The sequence below is a fragment of the Cynocephalus volans genome, chromosome X (genome assembly GCF_027409185.1).
Source record: "Cynocephalus volans isolate mCynVol1 chromosome X, mCynVol1.pri, whole genome shotgun sequence".
NCBI lineage: Eukaryota > Metazoa > Chordata > Mammalia > Dermoptera > Cynocephalidae > Cynocephalus > Cynocephalus volans.
The window spans coordinates 92,071,411-92,099,203 of NC_084478.1; the positions used below are offsets into that span (position 1 = coordinate 92,071,411).

At 35.7% G+C, this 27,793-nt stretch overlaps 2 protein-coding genes across 3 annotated transcripts in view; one reads left to right on the forward strand and one right to left on the reverse strand.

Moving 5' to 3' along the window:
- The window catches only part of APOOL (apolipoprotein O like), a 96,781-nt gene extending 89,094 nt beyond the window's left edge, over positions 1–7,687 (forward strand). For both annotated transcript variants that reach the window (XM_063084056.1, XM_063084057.1), the window contains exon 9: positions 7,133–7,687. In XM_063084056.1, the coding sequence (XP_062940126.1) occupies positions 7,133–7,221 (89 nt within the window). In that variant the 3' untranslated portion in view covers positions 7,222–7,687. The remainder of the gene's footprint in view (positions 1–7,132) is intronic.
- Positions 7,688–10,657: 2,970 nt separating this feature from the next.
- On the reverse strand, positions 10,658–22,086 carry SATL1 (spermidine/spermine N1-acetyl transferase like 1). The gene is made up of 7 exons (XM_063084694.1): positions 21,995–22,086; positions 20,923–21,433; positions 17,962–18,013; positions 12,608–12,688; positions 12,100–12,201; positions 11,464–11,504; positions 10,658–10,828 (listed from the first exon to the last, which is right to left on the reverse strand). The coding sequence occupies exons 1-7, from the start codon at positions 22,084–22,086 to the stop codon at positions 10,658–10,660; spliced, it is 1,050 nt and encodes a 349-aa protein (XP_062940764.1).
- Positions 22,087–27,793: the final 5,707 nt, after the last annotated feature.

A 27,793-nucleotide genomic window follows, 5' to 3' on the forward strand; every position in this document is an offset into this window, starting at 1 on the left:
TAAACTCACCAGTCACTGGTTTGCATAGTTTTGTCTGTCTGTACAATGTAAATGGTACAACCCATTAAGCTGTCTTATTACAAAGGAAATATGACCAATTCAGAGGTGGAGAATTAGGGAATAATAGTAATATCTTCCCATCATTGACCATGTACTATGGTGCAAAGAGCGGTAAGTTTATCATATTCAATGCTCACCCATGAAGCAAAAGAAAACAAAAAACTCCAGTGTGTTGGTAATCATTCCCATTTTATGATGAAGAGACTGAAATTCAGGAAGTTTAAATAACTTGCCATAAATCATACAGCTTGTGAGTAGTAGAGCTCTGTTTATAGCCTAGATCTTCCCGACACCAAAGTCCAAGCTCTTCATTGTGTATAGATGCTCTAATTTAAAACCTAATTTCAGCCTCCTTGTCTCTCACTTAATCTTTATAAAAACTGTCATTGAGTAACAAACCTGATTTGAGTTTTACAGTTTTCCTCTGTCACCTCTTCTTTATAATCAAGGAAAGTTATACAGTTTTTAGACTCTCTCTGAATCATCCACAGTTGACCATATTCCCACAAGAATATAATGTATCCATTCATTTTTCTAAATGCCTGTTAATTCCAGAGTATCTTTGTGAAGATGAAACATACTATAATTTAACAGTGGAACCAGAACCATCCCTAGCTAATGTCTTCTCTTCACACATCTGGATTCTGGAACCCTTTACCTACCTGTCTTTGGTGATGTGATATATGAAAAGCATTCTAAAGAGACATGCAGAGGGAGAGAGAGATGCCAGTGCTATTCATCCTTATCATATGTTAGTCAGTTTGAGATGCTATAAAAATAATACCATAGACTGGGTGTTATAAACAACAGAAATTTCTTTCTCACAGTTCTAGAGGCTGAAAGCCTGAGATTAGGGTGCCAGCATGGTTGAGTTCTGGTGAGGGCCTTCTTCTGGCTTGTAGACAGTTGACTTCTCATTGTATCCTCACATGGTAGAGAGCACAAGGAAGCAACCTTTCTCAGGACTCTTGTAAGGGCACTATACATTCATGAGCGCTCCACTCTCCTTATCTAATCCTAATTACCTCTCGAAGGCCCCACCTCCTAATACTATCATGTTGGGGAGTGAGTTTCAACATACGCCATTTGGGAGGACACAAACATTCAGTCCATAGCAATATATCATTTAGAGTTGGTCATGTAGAATGTCTTTGGGATTCACCATTTCTACATTTCATATGTAATCCTAAAGTTCTGTGTGACATGGGAAACAGTAGTGATTGTGAGCACAGGTTTTAGAATAAGACTAGAATCTGAATCCCAGATCCAATATTTGGAGAATTTCACAGGGATTTGGAATTTATTAAAAATTCAAGTGGATATTCTAGAAGTGAAAAGTACAGTACCTGAAATTAAGAACTCATTGAATGAATTTAACAGCAGGCTGTATACTGGAGAGCACAGAATTAATGAACTCAAAGACAAGTCAATAAAAAATAGCCATACTGAGGCACACAGGAAAAAGGAATGGAAAGAATAGAAAAACGTGTGAGAAAGTACTTTGCAATAACTAGTGTAAGTGTTTGAATTACTGAGAAGCTGAATATCATCCTGATTTTATACACAAGAAACAAAAATAGGATTTCTAATAATCCTAACTTTACTCAGCAATTTATTACTGATCTGTTCCACCTTTTGTACCTAACTTGATTGAAATGTCAATGAGATAGTGTATGAATTAAATTATCAGTGAACAGATATGACCTAGTGGCTATTTGAGCTAATAATTCATTGCTGTCTTATAACTTTAAACATCTTTATTTCTTTCTTCTTTGTTACAATACCACCTTTTTCAAAAGTCTTCCAAAATGCTTTAAGCAGAAAATATGTTTTTATTAGAGATAAAAATATGATGAAGTACAAAGAAAAGCATCATAATGATTAGGGCATTGAGATTCAAGAAGTTTTGTGATAGCTCATCCTTCGGGAGGACAAGAGAGCCCTTGATCAGCTCAAGAGGTGAAGAAATTTCTAAGAGGAAAGATATAATCCTTCATTACTCAGAAGAGCATGAGACGAAGATTTTAGAGAAGAGAAATATAATGACCTAAGCTAAGTGGCTAGTGGTTCTAAACCAGAGGGCTCCATATCACAATTACTTGGGGTGTTTTGTTTTGTTTTGTTTTTTAGAATTCATAGCCCCAGTCTTTACCCAAGAATTATACATCTGAATCTCCAGAGGTGAGGCCTCCAAGCAGGTGGATTTTAGGAAAATCTCCACAGGGAATTCTGATGCTTATTTTTTTTAGTTAATTATCTCTAACCTAAGCTATGGATAAATTAAAATCTTGAAGCCTTTAATGAATTTTTCAAGGGTGGAGAAGATCTAAAGGCAAAAGGACCTCTCCAATCCAGGAAATTTGGGCAAGCAGAATCTTTGGCTAGTCTTTGGACAAGAATATAAACTAAGGAAGTGGTTAGAACTGCTAGAGAACTTGGTCAATTAGTAGACACTGTTAAGCAAATTTGACACATTTAGACTTATATAAAATAATTATTTGTCACATACCTACTATAGTATGTCTACTTGATAAATAAAAAAACTATTTCATAGCACGTTTTTCACTTGTACTCAATAGTAGCTTCCACCAGGTGGCAGTAAAAATACATTTGAGAAAATCTGGTGAGAGCAGAACCACTAGCAGGTTTCTTAACCTTTTTTTTTTTTGTGCTGCAAACCCGTTCTCAGCATAATATTTTCAAATGCAAAAAATTAAATACATAGTAATATATGAGCTTTCTTATTTGTATTAAACAACAATATCTAACAACAGGTCTAATAACTACCATAATTTTCAAGAAGTGGTAAGTGTAAATATTTTGAAATAATCTACAACTGTAATGTGATATGAAAATACCTATGATTTCTACCGGTGACAAAATCTAAGCTGCTGCTAATACCATTATGTTCTGTTGTCTATATTTATTATTGAAGAAATTGTGTGTTTTCAATCAGAGGTTAGCAAAACTAAAGACAAATTTCCCCCATCCAAGTTAGTAGATTACATGAGTTCTATCATAGACCCCCAAAGGGACCCAAGGTTAAGAATTTCTACCCTGTGGAGAACCATGTTAGTGTCACTCATAGTGATTACTTATGATTTGTTTTTTAAAATATATTTGGTGATAAAGTTACATATAGGTGTGCCATACTTTATGAAATAGAAAATGTTTCTGAAAAGATAGATGTTATATAAATCATTGTATTCTCCCCTTTGATTTCATTATTTATAAAACAAATTAAATTCTATGGGGAGAAAAAAAGGTGTGGCTCCAACATGTAATAAAATCATTTCAGAATGAATCAGAATTTGAAAAACATTTAAAATAAAAGCCAATTTCTGAAAAAATATTTTTTGTGTTATATCACAAAGTTTAAAAAAGTTGTCTCTTGCCTACTTACCATGTACAGCATTACATGTCTGCAGCATTTTGTGCACATTATGATATTTATTCATTTATTTTGTCATATTTAATACTAAAAATAAATGTATGAGATTGTTACTGCTTTAACCCCCATTTTTCAAAAGAGCCAGGGGTGTTGTGTTAGGGTCAGACAAACCTGAATTCATCCCTGGCTCCACCACTTACCAGCTGAGTGACAGTGGTTTAAGTTACTTAACCTCTCCAAATTAAAATTTCCTTATCTGTAAAAGGAAGAAATATAAAAATAGCATGAAAACAACTCAGCATCTTGCCTGGCACACAGGGAGCTTGTCTAGATCCCCACTGATCCACAACATTGCCAAATCCAAGAGTCAGTTCTCAATGTCCATTTTCTGCAGTCCATCAGCAACCCTTAATACAGGTTAAACTCCCTCCTCCTTGAAACAGTCTCTTCACTTGGCCTGTGGCATATCATGTGTTCCCGGTTCTCTTACCTCTCTGACTGGCTTTCCTTCTCAGTCTTCTCTGCTACATTTCTTCTAATCTTCCTAACTTTGAGTTGGAGTTTCCGAAGGGCTCCTTCCTTAGACGTCTTCTCTAACTCTCGATGATTGCATATAGTCCCATAGTTTTTTGTTGTTGTTGTTTGTGACCGGTAAGGGGATCGCAACCCTTGGCTTGGTGTCCCCGCACCACGCTCTGCCAGTGAGCGCACCGGCCATCCCTATATAGGATCCGAACCCACGGCGGGAGTGCCGCTGTGCTCCCAGCGCCGCACTCTACCGAGTGAGCCACGGGGTCGGCCCTAGTCCCATAGTTTTAAATGCCATGTGAAGGCTAGAACTGTAAAGTTTTTAAACCAACCCAGACCTCTGAACTCTACAGATTCACATTTCTAGCTGCCTACTCAATGTTTGTACTCAGATGTTTAGTAAGCAATACTTTTATTTATTTATTTTAAAATTTGTGTCTTCCAGTTTTACTGAGGTTTTAAAAGCGGTACAATGTTCATGGGCCATTTGTACTTTCTCTGTTTTGAATTACCTGCTCATCTCCATTGGTCATTGTCTGATTGGGTTTTTGCGTTTGTTTTATTTTTTTTAACTTGAAGTTATTATTTTTTTAGAGAAACTGACTGTATTTTATTTTATTTCTTCTTTATTTTTCTTCTTTCTATATTTAAAAAAAATTAGTCTGTGCTGTTGCCTCTTCCAGGAAGTTTTCCTGTGTTACAGCAGCCCTCACTGATCTTCCTCTTCTCTGTATTGTTTGTTTGTTTGCTTTGTTTTGTTTTTATTGGTTATGAATATTCATGGGGGGTTATGAATATACAAAGCAAATTGTCACCACTTGTGCCTAAGATGTGACACCACTTGTGCCTAAGATGTGATGCCAGATCCATCCTGGCAGCATGCCCATTACCACAAATTGTGATAATACCCCGTGTCCCTCACCCAATTGTCCCCTCAATTATCCCCAACCTCCCTCCCCATCCCCCTATCCCCCACTCCACTTTGTATTCTTAGGATGTTTTCTCCCTCTGCAAATCCGATGCACCACTGTGGTCTTTCTTTCCTTTCTTCTTTATCTCTTAGCTTCCACTTATGAGAGAGCATATATGGTACTTATCCTTCTGTGTTTTGCTTATTTCACTCAACATAAGTTTCTCCAAGCTGATCCACGTTGTTGCAAATGGAAGAATTTCTTTTTTTTTTTTTAATGGCAGACTAGTATTCCATGGTGTGTACCATGGGGTATATATACCACAGTTTCCTTATCCAATCATCCATCGATGGACATTTAGATTGGTTCCATATCTTGGCTATTGTAAGTAGAGCTGTGATGTACATGAGAGTGCAGGTATCCCTTCAACATGATGATTTCCATTCCTCTGGGTATATACCCAGAAGTGGGACTGCTGGATCATATGGAGGATCTATCTGTAATTGTTTGAGAAACCTCCACAGTGTTTTCCATAGTGGTTATACTAATTTACAGTCCCACCAACAGTATAGGAGCTTTCCCTTCTCCACACTCTTGCCAACATTTCTTACTCTCATTCTTTTTGACCAGTGGAGCAGAATAGAGAACCAAGAAATCACCCCTCAGGCTTACAGCCATCTGATATTTGACAAAGGGAATAAAAACATACATTGGGGAAAAGACTGCCTCTTCAGTAAATGGTGCTGGGAAACTTGGATATCCATATGTAGAAGAATGAAACTAGATATGCACCTCTCACCATATACTAAAATCAATTCAAAATGGCTTAAAGACTTAAGTATAAGACCCGAAACTGTAAAATTACTAAGGGAAAATATAGGTGAAACACTTCAGGAACTAGGTCTGGGCACAGACTTTATGAACATGAGCCTGAAAGCACAAGCAACAAAAGAAAAAATAAACAAATGGGACTGTATCAAACTGAAAAGCTTCTGCACAGCAAAGGAAACAATCAAGAGAGCGAAATGACAACCTACAGAGTGGAAGAAAAATTTTGCTAAGTATGCATGAAGACAAGGGATTAATATCCATAATATAGAAGGAACTCAAGCAATTACACAGTAAAAAAACAAATAACCCAATTAAAAAATGGGCAAAGGAACTGAATAGATATTTTTCAAAGGAGTCAAATGGCCAACAGGTACATGAAAAAATGCTCAACATCACTTGTCATCAGGGAAATGCAGATTTAAGCCACATTGAGATATCACCTCAACCTAGTTATACTGGCTGTAATCAAAAAGAATGAGAATAACAAATGCTTGTTTAGTAAGCAATTAAACACATTCAAAACTTAATACTTCAGCTGCTTTTCCCCAAACCTGCTTCTCCCATATTTCCCATCTCAGTAAATGTCAAGTCCATTTTTCCAGTTTCTCAAGTTAAAGAGTCTTTCTCACACAACATATTCAGTCCGTTTAGGAAATCCTTTCCATTCTATCTTCAAAATCATTCAGAATTTGATCCCTTTTCACCATCTCCACTGCTACCGCCCTAATTAAAGCCTTCAGCATCTCTCCTGGAGTACTGCAATTGTTTCTTAACTGGTCTCCCTGCTTCCACCCTTTCTCTCCTATAACCTCTTCTCCCCATAACCAAGAATGATCTTTTTAAAAATATAACTTTATGTCACTCACCTAGTTAAAACTGTCCAGTAGCTTCCCATTTCACTTAAAATAAAAGCCAAAATTCTTAACCATGGCCTCAGGTGACTAGCCTTCCACTGTCAAATCTGCTCATGTCTCCTATCACACTTTCACTGTCTCCCCCTATATCGTTTACTCTGTTCCAGCCTTGTTGGTTCCTCAGACATGCCTTAGCTCCATTATGCTTGCCGTCTGCTCCTCCTTCAAGGCATTGCCCTCAGATATATACAGGGTGCATATCCTCACCTCTTTCAGTTATTTGCTCAAACATTACCTTTCCAGAAAGCTTTCCCTGGCTGCCCTATTTAAAACTGCAAATCACCCAAACACTCCATATGGCTTTCCCTGCTTTATTTTTCTGCATAGCACTTACCACCATCTGATATATATTTTATTTAATTTATTGTCTTTCTCATCAATTCAAATGTTAGCTCCTTATTGACAGAGATTTTTATGTTTTGTTCACTGTTGTATTCCCAGTACCAAAAATAAATTTGTTAAATGACTAATTTATTTTTGTTTTAATACTTTATCAGGTGCTACACAGTTTATGCCTGACCCCAAGCTCATGGATCACGGGCAGTCCCATCCAGAAGACATAGATATGTACAGCACTAGAAGCTGAAATAGAATGCATAAAGAACCACAAGATGTGTGAAGTAGCAAATAATGCTGAAAAAAGTCATGTAATGGGTAACTGACACATAGAGTATAACTTAAATCGTTTTTCCCTTATATTTTCAAATGTACAGTTTGACCAATTACATAAGCGATTAAAACACAAACTGAATGCAACCCAAACAATATTAAATGATTGAAGAGGAGACACAGGTAGAAGTATTAGGATGCATTTGATGACTTTTAAGGGCATTTATTTAAAAACAAAACAGATGAAGATATGAATAACAGTGACACTGAAATCTGAAAATATGTACGTGTGTATAGATATATACACACATATTTTTACATATATATCTTCTCTAGTTTTTGCAGATTAATGTCAGTTAAATTAGAATGGTGTGTGGAAGGATGTTCCCACCGTTTTTTTTGTTTGTTTGTTTTGTTTTGTTTTGTTTGTTTGTTTCTCAGAGCTGGAATAAAATATCCATATTTTATGGCACTTTGGCTTGGCTTTGTCTCTTTGCTTTATTAATGTTAACTCCTTCTAAATGGAACATCTCTAACTATTTAAGAGGACCATATGCTACACAGGCCCCCTAATGCTGCTTAGCAATCGTTCTGGTTCCTAGGTGGTTTACTATTCTGTTCCCCAGAAGAGGTATTACAAACCTTTTATTCTCCTCAAGCTGCTTATACCTGCCAGAGTTGACTGTGCCTCCTATTTCGTAGAGAAAAAAAGTAAATTAGATACGACCCTTCCCAACTTCTTCCAATCTGCCTTCAAGGCTTACTTCTTTTCAGCCATGCATCCCCCTTTTCAAAGGCTAATTCTTCTATTTGTGTTTCTGATCTCATTCCTTTCTATCTTTCCCAGGACCATATTTCGTCCTGTTTAATTTTCAGTCCTTGGTTTCTCTTTTCACTCATTTCTTTTCCTCAACCTCTAAATAGCTTCAGGCCTTTGGTATCTGAAAGCACAATAGCAAAAACAAGAAAAAAACATTCCTTAACTCTGCCTCTTCCCTTGAGCTGCTTTTCTCTCTCCTTCCTGTTATTGCCATACTTCTTTAAAAAGTAATGTCCCTTTCTTACTTCCTCACTTTCAATTCTTCTTTGTCTTGCAACATCCTATCTCTATACCTACTTGAATTTTTATGTAATTATTGACTCTTCGCCACTCCCTCCTTGAAACTCACTCCTCCCTTTACTTTCTGTTATTCCTGTTTCTCTTGTTCTTCTTCTTTCTTCTTCTCTTGCTCTGAATCCTTTAAATGCTGAGTCTCTTCAGGTTGCATCTCTAGTCCTCTTTTCTCATTCTATACGCTCTCTCATTTTTATTCAACAGACTTCACTGGCTTCAGCCACTATTTATATGTCATTATTATTCATATTTTCAGCCCCATATTTCTCGAGTGCTGTAAAACTATGTTTCTAATTATTTACTAGACCTATATTTCTAGTTATTTCTCTAGTGCTATAGACCTGTTTTCTAAGTATTATCCACCTGATGTCCCATAGATAATCCCAATGTCAATATGCCTAAAATTAGATTGTCTCTATCTTCCTCTCCTTATATCTTGTTTCTCAATCTGCTCTACCTTCTCTAATCCTGTCATTGCTCTTGTTCTTCATCATCATTTTCTTGGGTTATTGTAGTAGCCTCCTGGCTAATCTGCTTGCCATCAGTCTTGCTGTCTCTCACTTCAGAATGTGTTCTGCTTGCAAGTAATAGTAAACCAGTTAACAGGAGCTTAAGCAAATAGGGATCTATTTAAAGCCTGGAATTAGGTAGTACAGGGTTGGGACGGTGGCTCATTGATACCATCAAGGACCTTGACTTTTCACTTTCCACTCTGCTCTCTATAGTGTAGTGGTTTGTCACCTCATGGTCACAAGATGGCTGCTGTACTTCCAGGGAACACATACACATTCAAAGTAGGAAGCAGTGGGGCGACATGTGCACAAGATGCTTCTGACCCCCTTTTATCCGAAGAGCAAATGCTTTTTTAGACTCTCCTCAGAAGACCTCTGTGGATATCTCAACCGGAACTTGTCACAGAGTTACACACTTTGCTCAAGGAAATTATGTGTTGGTTTTTTTTTTTTCCCCCTGTGGTGAGGAAGGCAGGTGGGTAAAGAGTTGGGAATGGGTGTCTACCACCCTATTCTTCAAATCCATCTTTCATATTATTATGGCATAGTTGTCTTTCTGACAACTAGTATGAATAGTTAGTTGTCTTTCTGAAATCTTCAATGGCTCATCATAACCTACAGAATCAAATCAAAACTCCTTAGTATGACAGATAGGGCCCTTCATATCTGATCCCAGCTTACCTTCCAATCCTATCTTCCATCTCCCCGCCTGCCCTACTGTCAATGTATGTTATGTTGTATATGACATACCACTTGTTTTTTGAACATGCTTTGCTCTTTATGCCTCTTTTTCTCTGCCTGTGCTAGTGTCTGCTTTTAGAATACTCTCCTGTCTCACCCTGTTCCACATTCTTTCTCCCTATTCTTCAAATCCAGTTCCAATGTCACCTTTCTCAATTCTCCAAGGTAGAATTTAGATGTTCGCTATATTCCCTTGCACTTGGTATTTATAGATATGATAACCCACACAATTTATTATAATTAGTATTTTCTCACAGACAAGTTCTTTGTAGGTATGGCTGAATCGTGTTTGTGTAGCTTCTATGCCCATAAAATACCTGATAAGCAGTAGGAACTCATAGTCTGCCATGCGGGTTGCAGCACAGGATATCAAAAATAATTATAATTCTATACTAGGGAGGAGAGAACCATCTACAAATACAGTGTTGTATGCGGTATCTGTCCTTATATAAGTACAACCAAACAGCTATACATGTTCAAAGTTGGAGTGTAGTTCTGGGGCAATGTCAAGGAGGCAGTGGTACTTAAGCTGTTCAAGGTGGGGAAGCGATTCACTTGCTAGTTTTTCACGAGTAAGGTCTTCAGAATTTAGCTTCAGTACTTAAAATGAATTTTTTTAAAGCCTCAGATCTGTTTACATTCAAACACTCATTTTATCAAATGTAAGACACATCATATACGTTCTAGAAAAAAAAAATGTTCCCAGTTGATCATTGTACTTAACTTCAAATATGTTAAAGTGTGAAAAAAAAAATTTAAATTTAATGAAATATGGTAGATAAAAAATAAATAGCCCAAAGCCAAATATAAGTGATTTTTGAATTATCTGCTTTTTTGGATTATCAGCACTGCTACTAGCCATTAGTATATTAGTTTGGATAATGGAGAGTTGACTAGATCTGCAAAATCTGTTTCAAAGTAAAAGATCTCAAACAAGAATGTTATGATCACTTGCTGTATTGTTCAGCATTCAAAGTCAAACTACTGTTGGACTCAGGTGACATTCAAATGGAGCCTATGTTGGGATGAGTTGTTACAAGCCTCTTTCATTCTTCGCCTGCCATGTCCATGAGTTCTTTTTTGTTAAACCTAAATAGATGCCAACCCTCCTCAGAGGAAAGGTCTAAAGCCCCACGACGAGTGTAGTAGTCAAAAGAAACCTGGTTCCAAACGACGACAAGAAAGTGCATGCAGTTACATTGGCTTCTGATGGCTATCTGTTTAAAAACAAGCAAAGATTACTTTTATTTGAAAGTGTAGTCTTCATTAACACATTTATTGACGATTTACTATATGCAGAACACTATGTGTGCATTGTATTTCCAAATAATAATACAATAGTTGTCTTTTGGACTTATCTATAGCTGTAAAAAGAAAAAAGTCCCAACTCTTATGAGCTCTAAAACACCTCTCTTTAAAAGTCCAAAACTGATTGGCAAAGTCTTTATTCTACAGAAAAAGCTTACCTAAAAGAACACATTAACTTATACTATATTTCCAAATACAAAAGGATCTTGCTTTTATACTATTCTCAAATTTATACTGTGGTACTGTTTTATGGGTAAAAGTGCTTTCTAATCTCTCTCATGGTTACATATGCTTGATAACAAAAAAGATGTATAGTGTGGTTTTGGATTATATATAAATCAATTTTTAATTAAGTATAACTCATATAAAACCTATATGATTGATCTGCAAATCCAGTTTAATTTGGATAAAAATTTGAAGTATATTTTGGGGTTATGTTCAAATGGTAAGATTAACTATCTAATTTATGCCCTGTTAAATAACATTTGATGAACAAAAGGATAAAGTTAAAGTCTAGAATGTTAGTACTAATTGTAATACATACCTGACTTAGCCTTTTCAGCATTTCAGCTCCAATACCTAGACCTTTGAAATAGATAATGCAAAATGAAAACTGTAAGTTGAAAAGTTCCACTTAACTATTTATTTGCTTTAGTTTAAAAGAAATAAAATATAAAACCCTGTATTTGGTTATTATACATTCTAATAGCTTGTGTTGAAACACAACTCATGAATGTTTTTCATGTCTCTTTTTCCTAATTGGAATGTGATACCAAGGGTAATAGAAAATAGTTTGGGTTTATATCAAAAATCAATGAAAAAGAAACGAGTTTCTCTCATTATTGTCTTATAACAGGGTATATTTTTTATCTGTTTCTACTCAAAGCTAACCTAAAATGTAAAAGCACTTTTTTAAAGATAAAAATATAGCTATGATAGCTTGGCATATTTATGCCTTGATGGGAACTAGCAAGAAAAATTTTTTTAATCTGGAATTGAGACTTCACCACATTCAAGGATTACTAGGATAGTGACCCACTCATGAAACAGAAATGAGTTACATAAACTAACTTAAACACCATATTTATACTAAAGCCTTATCTATACCCCTTAAATTAAAATATGCCATTTGTATTTTCAAAGTATTTTGAAGTAATTTTTAGTTTATTTGTAGTTTTACCTCTGTAAGCTTGTATGACATAAAAGTCCTCCAGGTAAAGTAACTTGCCAATCCAGGGATCATATGTAAAGTAGTACATGGCAAATCCAGCGGTCACTTTGCCTAGGAGGAAGGAAAGAGGATACAAAGAGGTTAATGCTTTGAACCTTAGAAAGTTTTTCCTCCAAAATTGAATATCTTTGGTGTTCATGTGTTTCCATATTATAGTAATAAATGCTCACTGGACAAAATAACAATATAGAAATGTGTATATAGGTTTAAATCTCTTATAGTACAACCTTTAAGAGATAAGCCATCTTTTTACAGTGTGGCATATGTTCTTCCAAAAAAAAATTTAATGCATATACAAATATAAGCACATACAACACATTTTTATAAAGCAAAACTGAGTTTACAGACATATACTCTCCTCTGCTTAATAGTAATTATATGCAATGTAACTGTACTTTGTTTTCAGGATAGAGAAAATATACTCAAGATTAAATTGGAGAAGAAAGATTTACTTTACCTGATGGTTTTTGTTGATTGTGTACTTCTGCAATCAGGCAGTAGAAAAGAGGATTGTCCCCAAAGCCATCCCTGAGTAAATCTGAAATATCAATTCACATACAATGTGTCAGAAAATTTTCAGCAGAAAGGGGAAGATAGCAGAGTAGGAAGCACCAGGAATTCATCTCTTCTCCTGGACATCAATTATACTGGTAGGAACTGTCTAAAGTGAATATTTTGGAACTGTGGAGTTTATTTGAATACTTGCAACTTCCAGGAGACAGACAATTTTCCTGGCTGGTAAATTGCAGTTAATTTAGGTCAAATTCAGTGCAGTGGTGGCTACCCAGCCTTCATCCCCCCAGTCTTGTGGCAGGCAGCTGTAGGGACAGCAACCTGTATTTTTGGAACAATTTGCTGGAACCAGGGTGGGCAATAAAGAGTGTTTCCTCAAAATATCAGAGTCCTGTGTTCTGTGTACTGTTGCTCTGATTGCTGAGGTGAGGGTTGAATGTTGGCTACCATTGTTTCAACCCACACCAGCTGAAGTGGCTTCCAGGAGATTTAAAGGAGCTATCCCTGTTTTATTGGACATTTGGAAAATAAAAATAAAAACATACGGGGGAATTTAGAAAGCTGTTGTGCATGACCAGGGAAAGGTACAGGCTCAGAACAGACTGGACAACACATTAAGCTTTCATCTCAGGTTGATCCCTGACACAAGATACCTACAACCATAAAAAAAAAAAAAAAAAAAAATCAGCAAATCCTTGGGAAGGGGGAGAATCTGATTTCCAGAGTTACCAAATCATAAGACTCAAATATCCGGTTTTCAACAAAACAATCACAAAGAAACAAACAATGACCCATTCAAAGGAAAAAAATAAATAAACAGAAAACATACCTAAGGAAACCCAGATGTTGGACTTACTAGACAAAGAGTTTAAAGCAACTATCTTAAAGATGTTCAAAGAGCTAAAGGAAGACATGCACAAATATAGGAAAAAGACGTGTGAACAAAATGATAACATAAATGAAAAGAGAAATTATAAAAAAGAAACTTTCCCCAAAATTCTGAAGATGAAAAGTACAATAACAAATGAAAAATGCACTGGAGGGGTTCAAAAGCATATTTCAGCAAGCAGAAGAAAGAATCTGTGGACTGAAAGATAGGACAAGTGAAATTATTGAGTCTGAAAAACAGAAAGAAAAAAGATGAAGTGAACAGAGCCTAAGGCATCTGTGGAACACCATCATCATCAAGCAGTGCAACTTACACATTTTTGGGACTCTCAAAAGGAGAAGAGGGAAAGAAAGAGGAGGAAAGAATATTTGAAAAAATAAAAGCTGAAAACTTCCCAAATTTTATGTAAGACATGAATCAATAATTCTAGAAGCTCAATAAACTGAAAGTAGGATAAACCCAAAGAAATCCACACCAAGATGCACTGTAATCAAAATGTCCAAAGCCAAAGACAGAGAATCTTAAAGTAGCAAAAGGGAAGCAACTTGTCTCATATAGAGGGATCCAATTAGATTATCACCCAGTTTCTCATCAAAAATCTAGAAGGCCAAAAAGCAGTGGATTGATATTTTTAAAGTGCTGGGGAAAAAATAAATATCAAGAATTTTGTATCCACCAAAACTGTCTTTCAAAAATGAGGGAGAAATTAAGGCATTCTTATACTGTCCCCACTCAAAAAAAAAAAAAAAGGCAAAAATTAATTACTACTAAACTTGCCAAAATGAAGCTAGCCAATAACTTGAAGCTGTATGAAGAAATATTTATGGTAAACATAAATACATAGGCAATTTTAAGAGTTAGTACTGTAATTTTGTTTGTAACTCCAGTTTTTATTTTCTACATTGTTTAAAAGACAAATGCATAAAAATAATTATTAATGTAAGTTACTTGGCACATAACTGTAATATGTTATCAGTAACAGAAAGGGAGGAGAGAGATGTATGGAAGAAGACTTTTTCTATCAAAGTTAAGTTGGTATAAATTCAAACTAGATTGTTATAACTGTCAAATATTACCCCCTAGGTAACCACAAAGAAAATATCTATAGAATATACACATAAGGAAGTGAGAAGAGAATGAAAACATTTCACTACAAAAATCAAGAAAACATGAAAGAAGGTAGAAATGGAGGAAATGAGGGACAAGAAAAAGCTATAAGACATTTAGAAAATAAACAAAAATGGCAGGGGTTAGTACCTCCTTATCAGTAATTACATTAAATGTAAATGGATTTAACACTCCAATCAAAACACAGAGATTAGCAGAATGGATTTCTTAAAAATGACCCAACTATATGCTGTCTACAGGTGACACACTTTGGATCCAAAGGCACACATAGGTTAAAGGTGAATTGATGGGAAAAAACATTTCATGCCTTACTAATAGTAAGTAATAAACAGTAAATAGTAAAATAGTAACCAAAAAAGAGCTGGGGTGTCTATACTAATGTTAGACAAGATAGGCTTTAAGTCAAAAACTTTTCTAAAAGACAAAGTAGGACATTATGTAATGATAAAAGTGGCGATTCATCAAGATATAGTATTTATAAACATATGCACTGAATATCACAGCTTCAAAATATAAGAAGCAAATATTAACAGAGCTAAAGGGAGAAATACACAGTAATATGATAATGGTAGGAGACTTCAATACTCTATTTTTAAATAATGCATAGAACAACCAGACAGACCTAACAAACATATAGAATACTCTACCTGACAACAACAGAATACTCATTTTTCTCAAATGCACATGGAACTTTCTTCAGGATAAACTATATGTTAAGTCACAAACCAAGTTTTAATAAATTTTAAAAGACTAAAATTGTGTATAATAACCTTTCCAATCGCAACGGAATAAAACTAGAAATCAACAGGACAAATAGGTGGAAATTAAACAACACATTCGTAAACAATAAGTGAGTCAAAGAAGAAACCACAAGGGAAATCTGAATATACTGAGAGATGAATAAAAATGAAAATATAATAAACAAAAGAGTATGGGGCACAATGAAAGCAATGCTCAGAGGGAAATTTATAGCTGTAAATGCCTACAAAAAAAAAAAAAAAAAAAACCTCAAATAATATTCTAACTTTATGCCTTCAGGAACCAAAAATAAGAAGTGCAAACTAAGCTCAAAGTTTGCAGAAGGAAAGTAATAACAAAAATTAGAGCAGAGATAAAATAGAAGGTAGAGAAACATGGAGAAAAATCAATAAATCCAATAGTTGGTTATTTGAAAAGATCAACAAAATTGATAGCTAGGCTGACAAAGAAAAAAAGAATATGTAAATAATTAAAATCAGAAATGAAAGTGGGGACATTACTACCAGCCTTATAGCAGTTAAAAAGGATTATTAGAAAATACTATGAATTATGTACCAAAAAATAGATCACCTAGAAGAAATGGACATAGTCCTTGAAACATACAAATTATCTAAAACTACTCAGGAAAAAATAGAAAATCTCAACAAACCTATAAGAGTTTGAATCAGTAATCAAACATCTCCCAATAAAGAAAAGTAAGGAACCAAATGGCCCCACCAGTGAATTCTATCAAACATTTACAGAAGAATTAACACCAAAATTTTTCAAACTCTTCCAAAAAAATTGAAAAGGAGGGAATACTTCCTAACTTATCATGTGAAGCCAGAATTACTCTGATACCAAAGACAGTAAAAGACATGAGAAGGAAAGAAAATTACAGATCAATATTCCTTGTTAATATATATGCAAAAAGACTCAACAAAATATTAGCAAATTGAACCCAATAGCATATTAAAAGAATTGTTCACTATGACCAAGTGTTATTTATCCTAGGAATGTAATGGTGGTTCATCACAAGAAAATCAGTGTAATACATCACATTAAAAGAACAGAGGGGAAAAGCACCACATGGTCATCTCAGTCGATGCAGAAAAGTTCTCTCACAAAGATGCAACACTCTTTCATGATAAAAGCTTTCATAAAACTAGGAATACAGGGAAATTCTTCAACGTGGTACAGTATACATAGGAAAAAATCCACATCATACTCAATGGTGAATGACTGAAAGCATTTCTGTCTAAGATCTGGAACAAGACAAAGATGCCCACCTTCACAACTACTATTTAACATTGTACTGGACGTTATAGCCAGAGCTATTACAAAATAAAAACAAATAAAAGCCATCCAGATTAGAAAGGAAGAGGTAAAACTATTTGCAGATGACATGATACTATATATTAAAAGTCCCAAAGAGTCCAAAAGAAAGCTACTAGAGCTAATAAGTGAATTCACCAAAGTTGCAGGGTACAAGATCAATGAAGAAAAATTGGTTGTGTTTCTATACACCAGCAATGAAAAAATCAAAAACTAAATTAGGAAAACAGTTCTATTTACAGTAGCCCCTAAAAGAATTAAACCCTAGGAATAAATCTAATCAAGGAGGTAAAAAGTACTGCTTTCACAGTGTCCATTACTTTCAACTTTGTATTTCTTACTATATCTTTTAGACCAACAAAATTACTACTTAGTTAACATTTTGGTGGTGTTAATTATCAAGTGTAAGAACATATCAGTCATCACATGAGATGACTGATCCATGACCCATGCAGCTCAGGGTTCTATTTCTGACCCAGGTACTAAGATTGATTTGTTAGCGCATGGCACAAAAGACCCCACAAAACACACTAACTTCCTTCTGCATCTGTCACCCACTCAGCCTTATAGTAAAACCATTTATGTCCTTGGTAGAGTGTTCTCAGTTTATGACATGCATTCTGAAGTATTCAACTTCAAGGAGTTATCCTTCATCATAGTCTTCTAGGTTTTAGTATTAAATAATTATCTTTACCTAGCCTTTGACGTATGTAATTTTATACACTTTAATCATCTCTTTTCTTGCTCTTCATATTTGCTGCCTAAAAAATTCTAATTCATCATAAATCACTAACCTATCCCATTGATATTGCTGGCTATCAAAATGTAGTCAATACTTTGAAAATGTTTTTAAAACATTTTGCTTTTATCCATTTCATCCTTTCAAGCTACTACCAACATACTGGGTGTTATACTTTTTTGACCAATAACATTTCTCATTCTACATTTTGGAAACCATTAAAATCTATTGAAGCTGTAAAGGTGTAAGAGCTGTTAAATATTAATTTCGTACTAAAAAATTGGGAAAATATAAAACAGCAGAGCACTGACAAAGCTATCAAATTTATATCCTATATATGTAGATACTATTAATAGCATTATCTTTATGTACCAAGAACAGCAGCTTCCATATTCCCATGTACAAGTAGTACTGTATGCGTACATTCATGTTTTCTTCATTGTTCTGAAAATATCACAAAGCATCTTACCTGTTGCTGTTAACTTCACAGCATCTAGCATGTTTTCACAAGCAGCCAATTCCTGTCAAAGTAGAGAAAACTTTCAGTTTATGACTTAGTAATGAATTCTTAAAATGATAATAATCATGAAGTTTTTATTGAACATTTATTGACATATGATATCCTGGGCAGTGTTAAAAGTGAGTCAGACATCAGACTTAATCCCAGTTGTCTAGAAACTTAAAATATAAAATAGCAATGCAACAAAACATGCATATGTATGTATGTATGTATGTATGTATATATGTATGTATGTATGTATAGAGAGTGCATAGCTTAAATCCTGTGTTTCTCTGTTGATTTGTTGCCTAGATGACCTGTCCAATGCTGAGAGAGAGGTGTTCAGATACAGAACTATTATTGTATTGGGGCCTAGCTCTTTCTTTAGTCTAATAGTGTGTGCCTTATATATCTGGTGCTCTGGTGTGTACTGCATATATATTTATGATTGTTATGTCTTCTTGCTGGATAGATCCCTTTGTCATTATATAATGGCCTTCTTTGTATCTTTTTAGGCATTGCACTACCTGACTTCAAATTATACTATACAAAGCTATAGTAACCAACATCGTACTGGCATAAAAACAGACACTCAGACCAGTGGAACATGATAGAGAACCCAGAAATCAACGCACAAACCTACAGCCAACTGATCTTTTACAAAGGCAACAAGAACATACATTGGGGAAAAGACAGCTTCAATAAATGGTGCTGGGAAAAGTGAACATCCATATGTAAAAGAATGAAACTAGACCCATACCTCTCACCATATGACAAAATCAACTCAAGATGGATTAAAGACTTTAAAGTAACACCGAAACTATAAAACTCCTAAAAGAAAACATAGCAGAAACACTTCAGGAAGTAGGATTGGGCAAAGACTTTAAGAATAAGACCCCAAAAGCACAGGCAACAAAGGAAAAAATAAATGGATTATATCAAACTGAAAAGCTTCTGTACAGCAAAAGAAACAACAGAGCGAAAATACAACCTAAAGAATAGGAGAAAATGTTTGCAAACTAAGCATCCGACAAGGGATTAATATTCAAAATGTACAAGGAACTCAAACAACTTAACAATTTTAAAAAAAAAGTAAAACTTAAAAAAAAACTTACAAAAAAAAGTTTTACTAAAAAGTTTTTTTTTAAAAAGGTAAAAAAAAAAAAAAGTAAAAATGGGCAAACTAGCTGAATAAGCATTTCTCAAGGGAAGATGTACAAATGTCCAACAGACACACGAAAAAATGCTTAACATCAGTAAGCAGCAGGGAAATGCGAATCAAAACCACACTGAGATATCATCTCACCCCAGTTAGACTGGTTATTATAAAAATAACAGAGAATAACAAATGCTGGTGAGGATGCTGAGAAAGGGGAACCCTCCTATGCTTTTGGTGGGACTGTAAATTCGTGCAGCCTTTATGGAAAACAGTATAGAAATTCCTCAAACAGCTACAGATAGAACTGCCATACGATCCAGTAATCCCACTACTGGGTATATACCCAAAGGAGTGGAAATCATCATGTCGAAGGGATACCAGCACTCCCATGTTTGTTGCAGCTCTATTTACAGTAGCCAAGAGCTAGAACCAACCTAAATGTCCATTGACAGGTGATTGAATAAGGAAAATGTGGTATATATACACAATGGAATACTACTCTGCCATAAAAAAAAAAAAGAAATTCTCCCACTAGCACCAACATGGATGAACCTAGAGAAAATTATGTTAAGTGAAATAAGCCAGGCACAGAAAGAGAAATACCACATGTCCTCACTCATAAGTGGGAGCTAAAAAAAAAAAGAAGAAGAAAAAAGGAAGGAAGGAAGGTTTCTAACCTTTAATACAACCAGAAACTAGGAAATGATGTGGGAACTTATGGGAATGTAATAGAATAGAAGCCACGGAGGGACAGGTCTCAGTTCTCACAGATCTGCAGCCGGGACTAGCATCACTTCGATAGATGGACTTCACTGGAAAACTCTGAGTATTTTATTTTGGCCATTAAAACACATTCTGCAATCAAAGGGAACACAAACTTGGCCTGATTTAGATAAGATTTAGATATGTTAGTGAGTAGATGGTCACATTTTCATTACAGAGTTCCTTTATAAGGTTTCCATATCTATAATCTGTGCCTTCTTTGTTCTAGCCACATATTTACTCCATAAAGAATCTGGGCTACTGCTTTTATATGGGTCTTTACATGGAATTGTTTAGATTGTGCATCACATAAATGATTGCCTTCAGTGTCTCAGAACTTCAATACAGTAAGTATGGCTATTAGATTGCCCCCAATACTCAACTGGAATGATTTCCAGCAAAGACATTAAAATAGACATTGAAATGAGAAATTTTTAACCCAGCTCCTTTGACACCTAGAGATTGTCTGGGATCAATGAACTGTCTGAAATTGTATAGAAAATTTGTTTTTTGTGAATATTGTTTTCTGGGCAATCATCAGATTCTACAAGTAGGTGTGTTCTTAGAAGCAACAAGATTTCTTACCCCCAAATCATAGCCATTAATACCTGAAATTCTATCATTGGCAAATCATTCATTTGAGTTAAGCATTCCTTTTTTTCTTTTAAAATTAAAATTTCCCCAAGAGAGAACACCTTCGGTCCCTAAATTTTTCATGAATTGGTTCCCCCATGACTTTTTGAGCCCCTTACTATATGCCAAGCAATTTACATGTAATAGTTTTATGTTACTGAATCATTACAACAACCTTTTGAGATAGATAGTACTATAATCTTGATTTTTGGATGAAGAAAATGAAGATTAGAGAGGTTAAGTAATTTCCAGAAGGTTATATACCCAGGTCATAATTAATAGAGCCAGGATTCAAACCCAGTCTATGCTTCCCTTACTCTCTTTAAGCCCTGCACTAATGCCATGAAGCTCCACGGAATAAGGAGAGACAGGCTTACTTTAATCAGGCGCAGAATTTCTGGGCAGTCTTGAGCCTCCGCAGGTCTTATTCGGAAAGAATTCGTGCTTGGTTGCCTTGTGCCTGATTGGTTCCTTCCTGGTTGGCTTACACCTGATTGGCTCAACCTTGATTGACTTGGGTCTGGATAACTTCTGACTAAGTGGCTCCGGCTTGGTTGGCTCCAGCCTGATTGTCTCATGCCTGATTGCCATATGCTTGGTTGGCTCAGAGCTACTTGGCTTATGCATGGTTGGCTCATGCCTGGTTGGCTCATGCCTGGTTGGCTCATGCCTGGTCGGCTCATGCCTGGTCGACTCATGCCTGGTCGGCTCATGCCTGGTTGGCTCACGCTTGGTTGGTTCATGCTTGGTTGGTTCATGCCTGGTAGCCTCGTGTCTGGTTGGTTCATGCCCAGTTGATTCATGCCTGGTTGGCTGAGGATGGGTTGGCTGAGGACTGATTGGCAGATGATGGGTTGGCAGATGACTGGTTGGCTAGTGGCTAAGTTTCTTGATAGAACAGGATCCCTTAACTACAGTGCTGTGGTAGGAGGCTGTCGGCTGTTTTCAGTCTTTCTCAACTTGATTAGCTCTTCTAGATAACCCTCTGTCAAGGTGGGAGTTGGAAAAAGAAAGGACTACCTAAGGAAGGTTACGATGCCTCCGATTTGCTGGAGTTGACTTCACCAGCGATCACAGCTGCAAGCTTGGCAGCTGGGTTTCAGGTTGCCGTCTGGCCTTTCCCTGCCAACAGGCCAGAAGTAAAGGGAAGAAGAAAATGACTCTGGGGGAGCATTACTACCTTATACCCCCCTTGTGCAGTCACTGTGTCATTGTGCCGAAGTCACAATGCTGTTATCTGAGTGCTTACGTGCTCCCTCATGAGTGAGGGAGGGGCGGAGCAGGACCCGCTTGAGCACCACTTTATTTTCTCCTCTTTAAGAACTTGAGAGTGAATCAAGAGGCTGGAAAGAGTCTCAGAGCTTATGCTTGGCACTCCTCCTAAGAGTGCCTGCTGTTTTAAACAACCAATTCAAAGACACTTGCCCAGTCCCTCCCCCATTTCCTCACATCCCAGTCCTCAAATAATTCACTTCCTGTTTTCTGTCCCGATGATTTTCACTTGCACTAGCAACTGCAGTACTTAAAAGAGTTGTCCCCATGGGGTACTCAAGTCCCGAATGCAGAAAATATTTCTTTAAAAATAATTAACAGCAACTACAGCTATCATTTATTGAGTTCTTTTATGACGTAGGCTCAGCGGGAAGCACTTTACATTTTCTCATTCAATTCCATAGCAAACCCTTAACCCCCAATTCTGAGGAAACTGACTCAAAATATTTGGTAACCTGCACAAGGCCTCATAACAGTTGGCAGGGAGCCTACATTTTGCCCCAGGTATATTCAACTCCCTTTCCAGGCTTTTTATCATCACATTGTCCTGCCTTTTAAACACATTCTACTCATTCTCCACCCCCACATCTGTTAGGTCAGGCATTTTGTCCTTTCACCTTCTTAACCCCCTCAGAATTCCTTCTCCCATCATTTTATCTGCTGGCTCATTTCCTCAACTGTATATTGTGTAACTAGTGCTAATATTGTTTTAGATAGAGTGTCTTTTATTTTTTAAATATAGCCGAGAACCTTGGTTGAGGCTGTATCACACTGTGATAAAGGCTTTACATATGCATTATCCCATTTAATCATCAAAGCAATGCTGTGAGGTATGTACTGTTGTTCCTCATTTTATTAATAAACTGGAATTTAGAAAGATTTACTAATTTCCCAAAGTCTAGTAAATGGTAGAATCGGGACAAGGTCCAAGGCTCATTCCATAGATGGAACGGTTCAAATAAAACTAGAGAGCTCAGTCACCATTAGGCATATGCTGTACCTAGAGAGCCCATCTTTTTGGCATGACAGGCAAATCAAGTCACATTGTAGAACTATGCCAAGCCTAATACAAATTAGATGTAGGCACATTGCCGATCTTGATTTACCTTGTAATAAAAACGGAGCTAAAATTTTATGTTCGCTTCCAGTGGTGTCAGGCACAGTTCTAAGGAGCGCTTTACTTGTATTAACTCACTTAATTCTCACAACAGTCCAATGAAGTGGGTGATATCATTATTCCCATTTCGCGTTAAAGAAACTAAAATTCAAAGAGGATAAGTAATTTGACTAAGGTCACACAACTGAAAGTCCAGAAAAAATAAGGAAAACCTAATTATTTTGCTTTTTCTGAAATGCCAGGAAAGAGGTGAAGTAATTTTGCTGTTTGCTTTACACAATCAAACAATTAGCATACTTTATTATGGGGATGGATGACTTTTGTTTTTTGCTTTGTTAGAGGAGGAGGCAGTTAGGTTTCTGGTTGATGCCTTTAAGGGGTAAAATTATAAAATGCAGTTTAGTGATTTAGAACTGATTGAGTTTCTTTGCATTTTCAGTCATGGACCTTTACATCAGTTGAAGATCATGTAGATTTTTTTTTTTTTTTTTCTTTTTAAGGAATATTGGGTTTGAACATTATGCAATTGTGTTTTGAAGGGAAAGCAAAAATATATATTCTTGCTTAAAGTCACTTATCAGTGCAACTTGTCCCATCTTGGAAACTCAGAATGAGATTGCCTCCACTGGCCATTCAAAAATTCTCTGTAACTAGTAGACCATCAGGGAAAAAATAGTTTTTAGAATATTTATACAACAGCTTCAGTAGTCAATCTTTGCCACAAGGTGGCAGTGTATCCAGTTTAGGAACCGGAAGTCTAAGTGATAAATACTAAAGCTTGTTTATATTTCATGAAAAAGTGTGCATATTATTCAAATTTGAGGTTTTCTTCCTGTCCATATATTATCAGAAAATTTATAAAAATCTATTTTTAGTCTTAACATACTATTTTATTAAATAGTCTAAGTAGCGAGTTTTGTAAGGCAAGACCTGCCAAATTCTATTTCTAAAAGTTCAAAGTGTATATGCATTCATTGTCCGCTCTACCAAAACGTTTTGAATTAATACAACATATAAAGCCACCCCCCAAAATCTAAAAATATGGATATGTTTATGCATTTAAACTCTAATGACTGAATACATAAAATCCCCTTTTCTGAAGAGATTAAGTAAAATCCAATATTATGAATTCTGACTCCAGCTTGGCTTATCTAAATGATTACTCACAATTAAGAATGGCATTTGTATAGTTTCATCTATAGCAAGCAGAGTTTAAATTTGTGGGAATCTCCTTATACCTCAGAGCATAATTCACAGGCTTTTATTTTTACTCCTGTGACATGCAAACAGGAAGGAAGAAAGGTAGGAAGGGAGGGAAGGTGGGAGAGAGGGAGAAGGTAGAGTTGAGGGGACGGGGCTTAAGGCAAGGAGCCAGACTGGAACAGAGCTGACAAATGGGGTATTTTCTGAAATAAAAACTTATAGTATTTTGGAAGCATTCATCAATAAGCAACACTTACTTTTTAAAATAATATTTGATGTATTTTATTTTATTAAAGAATGAATGCTAATTGTAGAAAATTTGGAAAATATCTATGACAAGCAAACAAAAATATTACCTCTAGAGAGTTTGCTCGAATTAGAAAGGAACACACCCAAGAATTTGAATTTTCTTCCTTTCCAGATATCATCAGCACATTTCCAGTTAAGAGAAAATTCACCTCTTTGCCTATGCTGTCTCTTTGCTTAGCTAAGGGTGCAGGTCAGTGATAAATTGCTTTTTTTCTTTAGAAAAGTTCCCCAGTAGTAACATTTTGTGAAAGGCAAGATGGGTCTAGAGCCTAGTCTGGAATGGGGGCTCAGAATGAAATTGCTTTGCCTATAAAAATAACTTGGAATTGTTTTTTCACACAGCAGTCTGCAGAAAGAGGCTGAGAATCCCAGAAACTAGGAAAAGAGGGATTAAATGGAAGGGAAGAATTTTGGACTTGAGTAGCAGAACCTGGCAAAATGGTGGTAGGCTGAAGGCTAGGGCACAAAACAGCCAGTGGGAGACTCTCTTTAAGATGTCATATTCAGTTGTAAATTGTTTCCCATTTGGTGCTGTGTGGAAATATGCCTACTTCTCCCCAATACTTTAGTCGAAGTTGCTATACACTAGCCTTGTATTTGTGGTAATTTGGGTGTATGAAAGTAGAGGGATGAAGGCTACATGTGGGGCAGAGGTGCTGAAAGAAGACTGCAGCTGCAGAAGTTGAACCCAGGGCCTGAGAGAACAGACTGTAGCTTGGACTGATTCATGAACAGGCATATAAGAAGGTTACCCTGGAAAAGGAGGGATGAGTAAAGAGAGTAGATCCTGCTGTTACCTGGGATGGAAACTCAAGATACTTGAGTATTATAGGAATAAGTGACTCCAGAAGATTGGGAGACACTTGGGTTACTTAAGAAATGCATAAAATAGAAATGAAAAATTGCTTAGAATCCTATCTGGAGATAACCACTATTTACATTTCAATGACTATCCTTCTATTCTTTACTTTTTTATATATGGATAGATAGATAGGTAGAATCTTTAAATAAAATGAATATCTTTTTTCACTTAACAATATATAGCATTTTTGAAAATCACTCAGAGTAGATTTTAAGTGTTCTCACCACAAAAAGATGATAAGTATATGAGGTAATACATGTTAATTAGCTCAATTTAGCCATTCCCCCATGTATACATACTTCAAAACAGCACGTTGTACAGAAGTATTGCCAATTAAGATAAATAGATTTCTAAAAATTTAAAATGCCCAAAAATTATATATATATCATTAGCTTCCCCCAGCTCCATAGCATTACATATAACATTTAAAAAATTTACTATCATTCAACAAATATTTATTAAATACCAACTATGTGCCAAATTGTTTGAGGCCCCGTTAAACACTTATCAAGTGCCAGGTACTATGGCAAATGTTTTATATACATAATTCCATTTAATCCTCACAATGAGGTAGGCACAAAGATCTTGATTTTACAGATAATGAAACTGAGGCCCACAGAAGTTAACCTGCCCGAGATCACACAACTTGGAAATGGTTGAGCCAGGATTCAAACCCAGGACTAGTATGACTTCAGAGCCCACTGTTATAAATCGGATGCTGAGTCACTTCACTGTTTAAGTATGTGTTTTCGTTTATTTAACCAACCCCATATTTGATGTAAATTTTAATTGTTTCCAATTTTGTGGTAACAAACAATATTCCAGTGAACATATTCGTACAATACATTTTTAAATAAATATCACTTTAAATTTTTCCTGGAAACCCCAGAGACTTTTTTGGAAAAATAGTAGTCGATAAAGCCCAGACAAAGGCTCTGTTTAAGATGTATAGGACACTTAGGTAAAAGATCTCCCTCAGTATACAAGTTTCAGCACATACCCAGGGAGTGTCAAGTTGCATATTCATTTCATGTTAAAAAAAAAAAATCTGTTTTTACTCTAATTCCTTAAGTATTTTAAGGAGAATCAGAGGAAATTGGTGGAGAAAAGCTATCCTTAAATGGGGTTTTGGATACCATTAGTAGCAATTAATGATATTTTAAAAATTTAGAGTATTTTTTAAAATTTATTTTAATAACAAAGAAAAAAATCAGGTTTAGTGTATTTTTAAATTAAGTGAACACAAGACTAAAAGAAAAAAATTTGAGTACTAGAATAGAATTCAGGAAACATCTACGAAATAACTTGTCCCCACTTTGGTCCTTAATTATTAAGAAATTTGATGTAATTTAAATCTCTCTTTTTCCACTACAAATAGTCTTCTTTTTAAACTGCCTAGAAAGCCAACTGAATATTATTATAATGTTGCTTTCATACTATCCCTGCTCCTGTGCTTGTATTCTGGGAAAGTTTCTCTCTCTCTGGAGTATGGTTGAGGTGAGGCAGGGGACAGATACTGCAGCTGTGGCTGCAGAGAGATTTTATATTCTTTTCCCCTTATTTATACTCACTAATCTTACTAACCTTTCACTATTTATTTATTGTCTTTGTGAAATGCCCCCAGTTTAGAAGGAAATCCCAGCTCCGAAAGAGGAATAATGCCAGTCTTTCTTCACCTCCAATCAAGAAGTAATATTCTTGGAGAAAATGAGAGGTAAAGTTAAAAGATCTTCAGAGGAATATAATTCTCGAATAAAAGAATACCAAAAAGGCTAACAAGGTTGATGAAATTGAGAATTTGGTTTACTTTGGGATTATTAGGCAATGTCCAACTTAGTAGGAAGCAAAGTTAGAGGAAGCACATTTCCAGAAGCTGAGTTTATGTCAATGGTATTTGATAAGAGAATTCTGCTTTATTTGAACTTTGGAACTGGAAATATCATAGCAATAAACTGTCTTCTGTAATACCTTGGGCTATAATGGAAAAGGTTATTATCATGAATATTGTGTTTAGTTAATAAGTATTCACCAGATGCTAGTGGTTTTGCAACACGTGCTCTAAGACATGTTCCCTTTCTTCTACAAGCCTATCTATTTAAAAACATTTAGAGTTGTCTATCATAGAGAGAGGTGAAGACAGATGAGTCCTGTTTAATTTGGCCCTGGGCCCTGTGGATCATCATGTTTTGGTTATGATATTCTCAACATTGTAATGGATTTCAGTTGACTGGAGTGTATAGAATCTTAAAGGATAACCTTAGAATTCAAGATGCCCTCAAATATGGAAAGAGATAGTAGAAGAACGTTGAACTGGGCATAAACAAATTAAAAAACAAAATACAACAAACGTAAAAAAAATCCCAGTTCAAGAGTCAGTTTTGTGATTCTTAGTAACTTTGAGGCATTAAGAAACTTAACCTCTATGAGTCTGTTTTCTCATCTGCAAAATGGAAATGATACCTGCCCAACCTATCTCATAGACTTA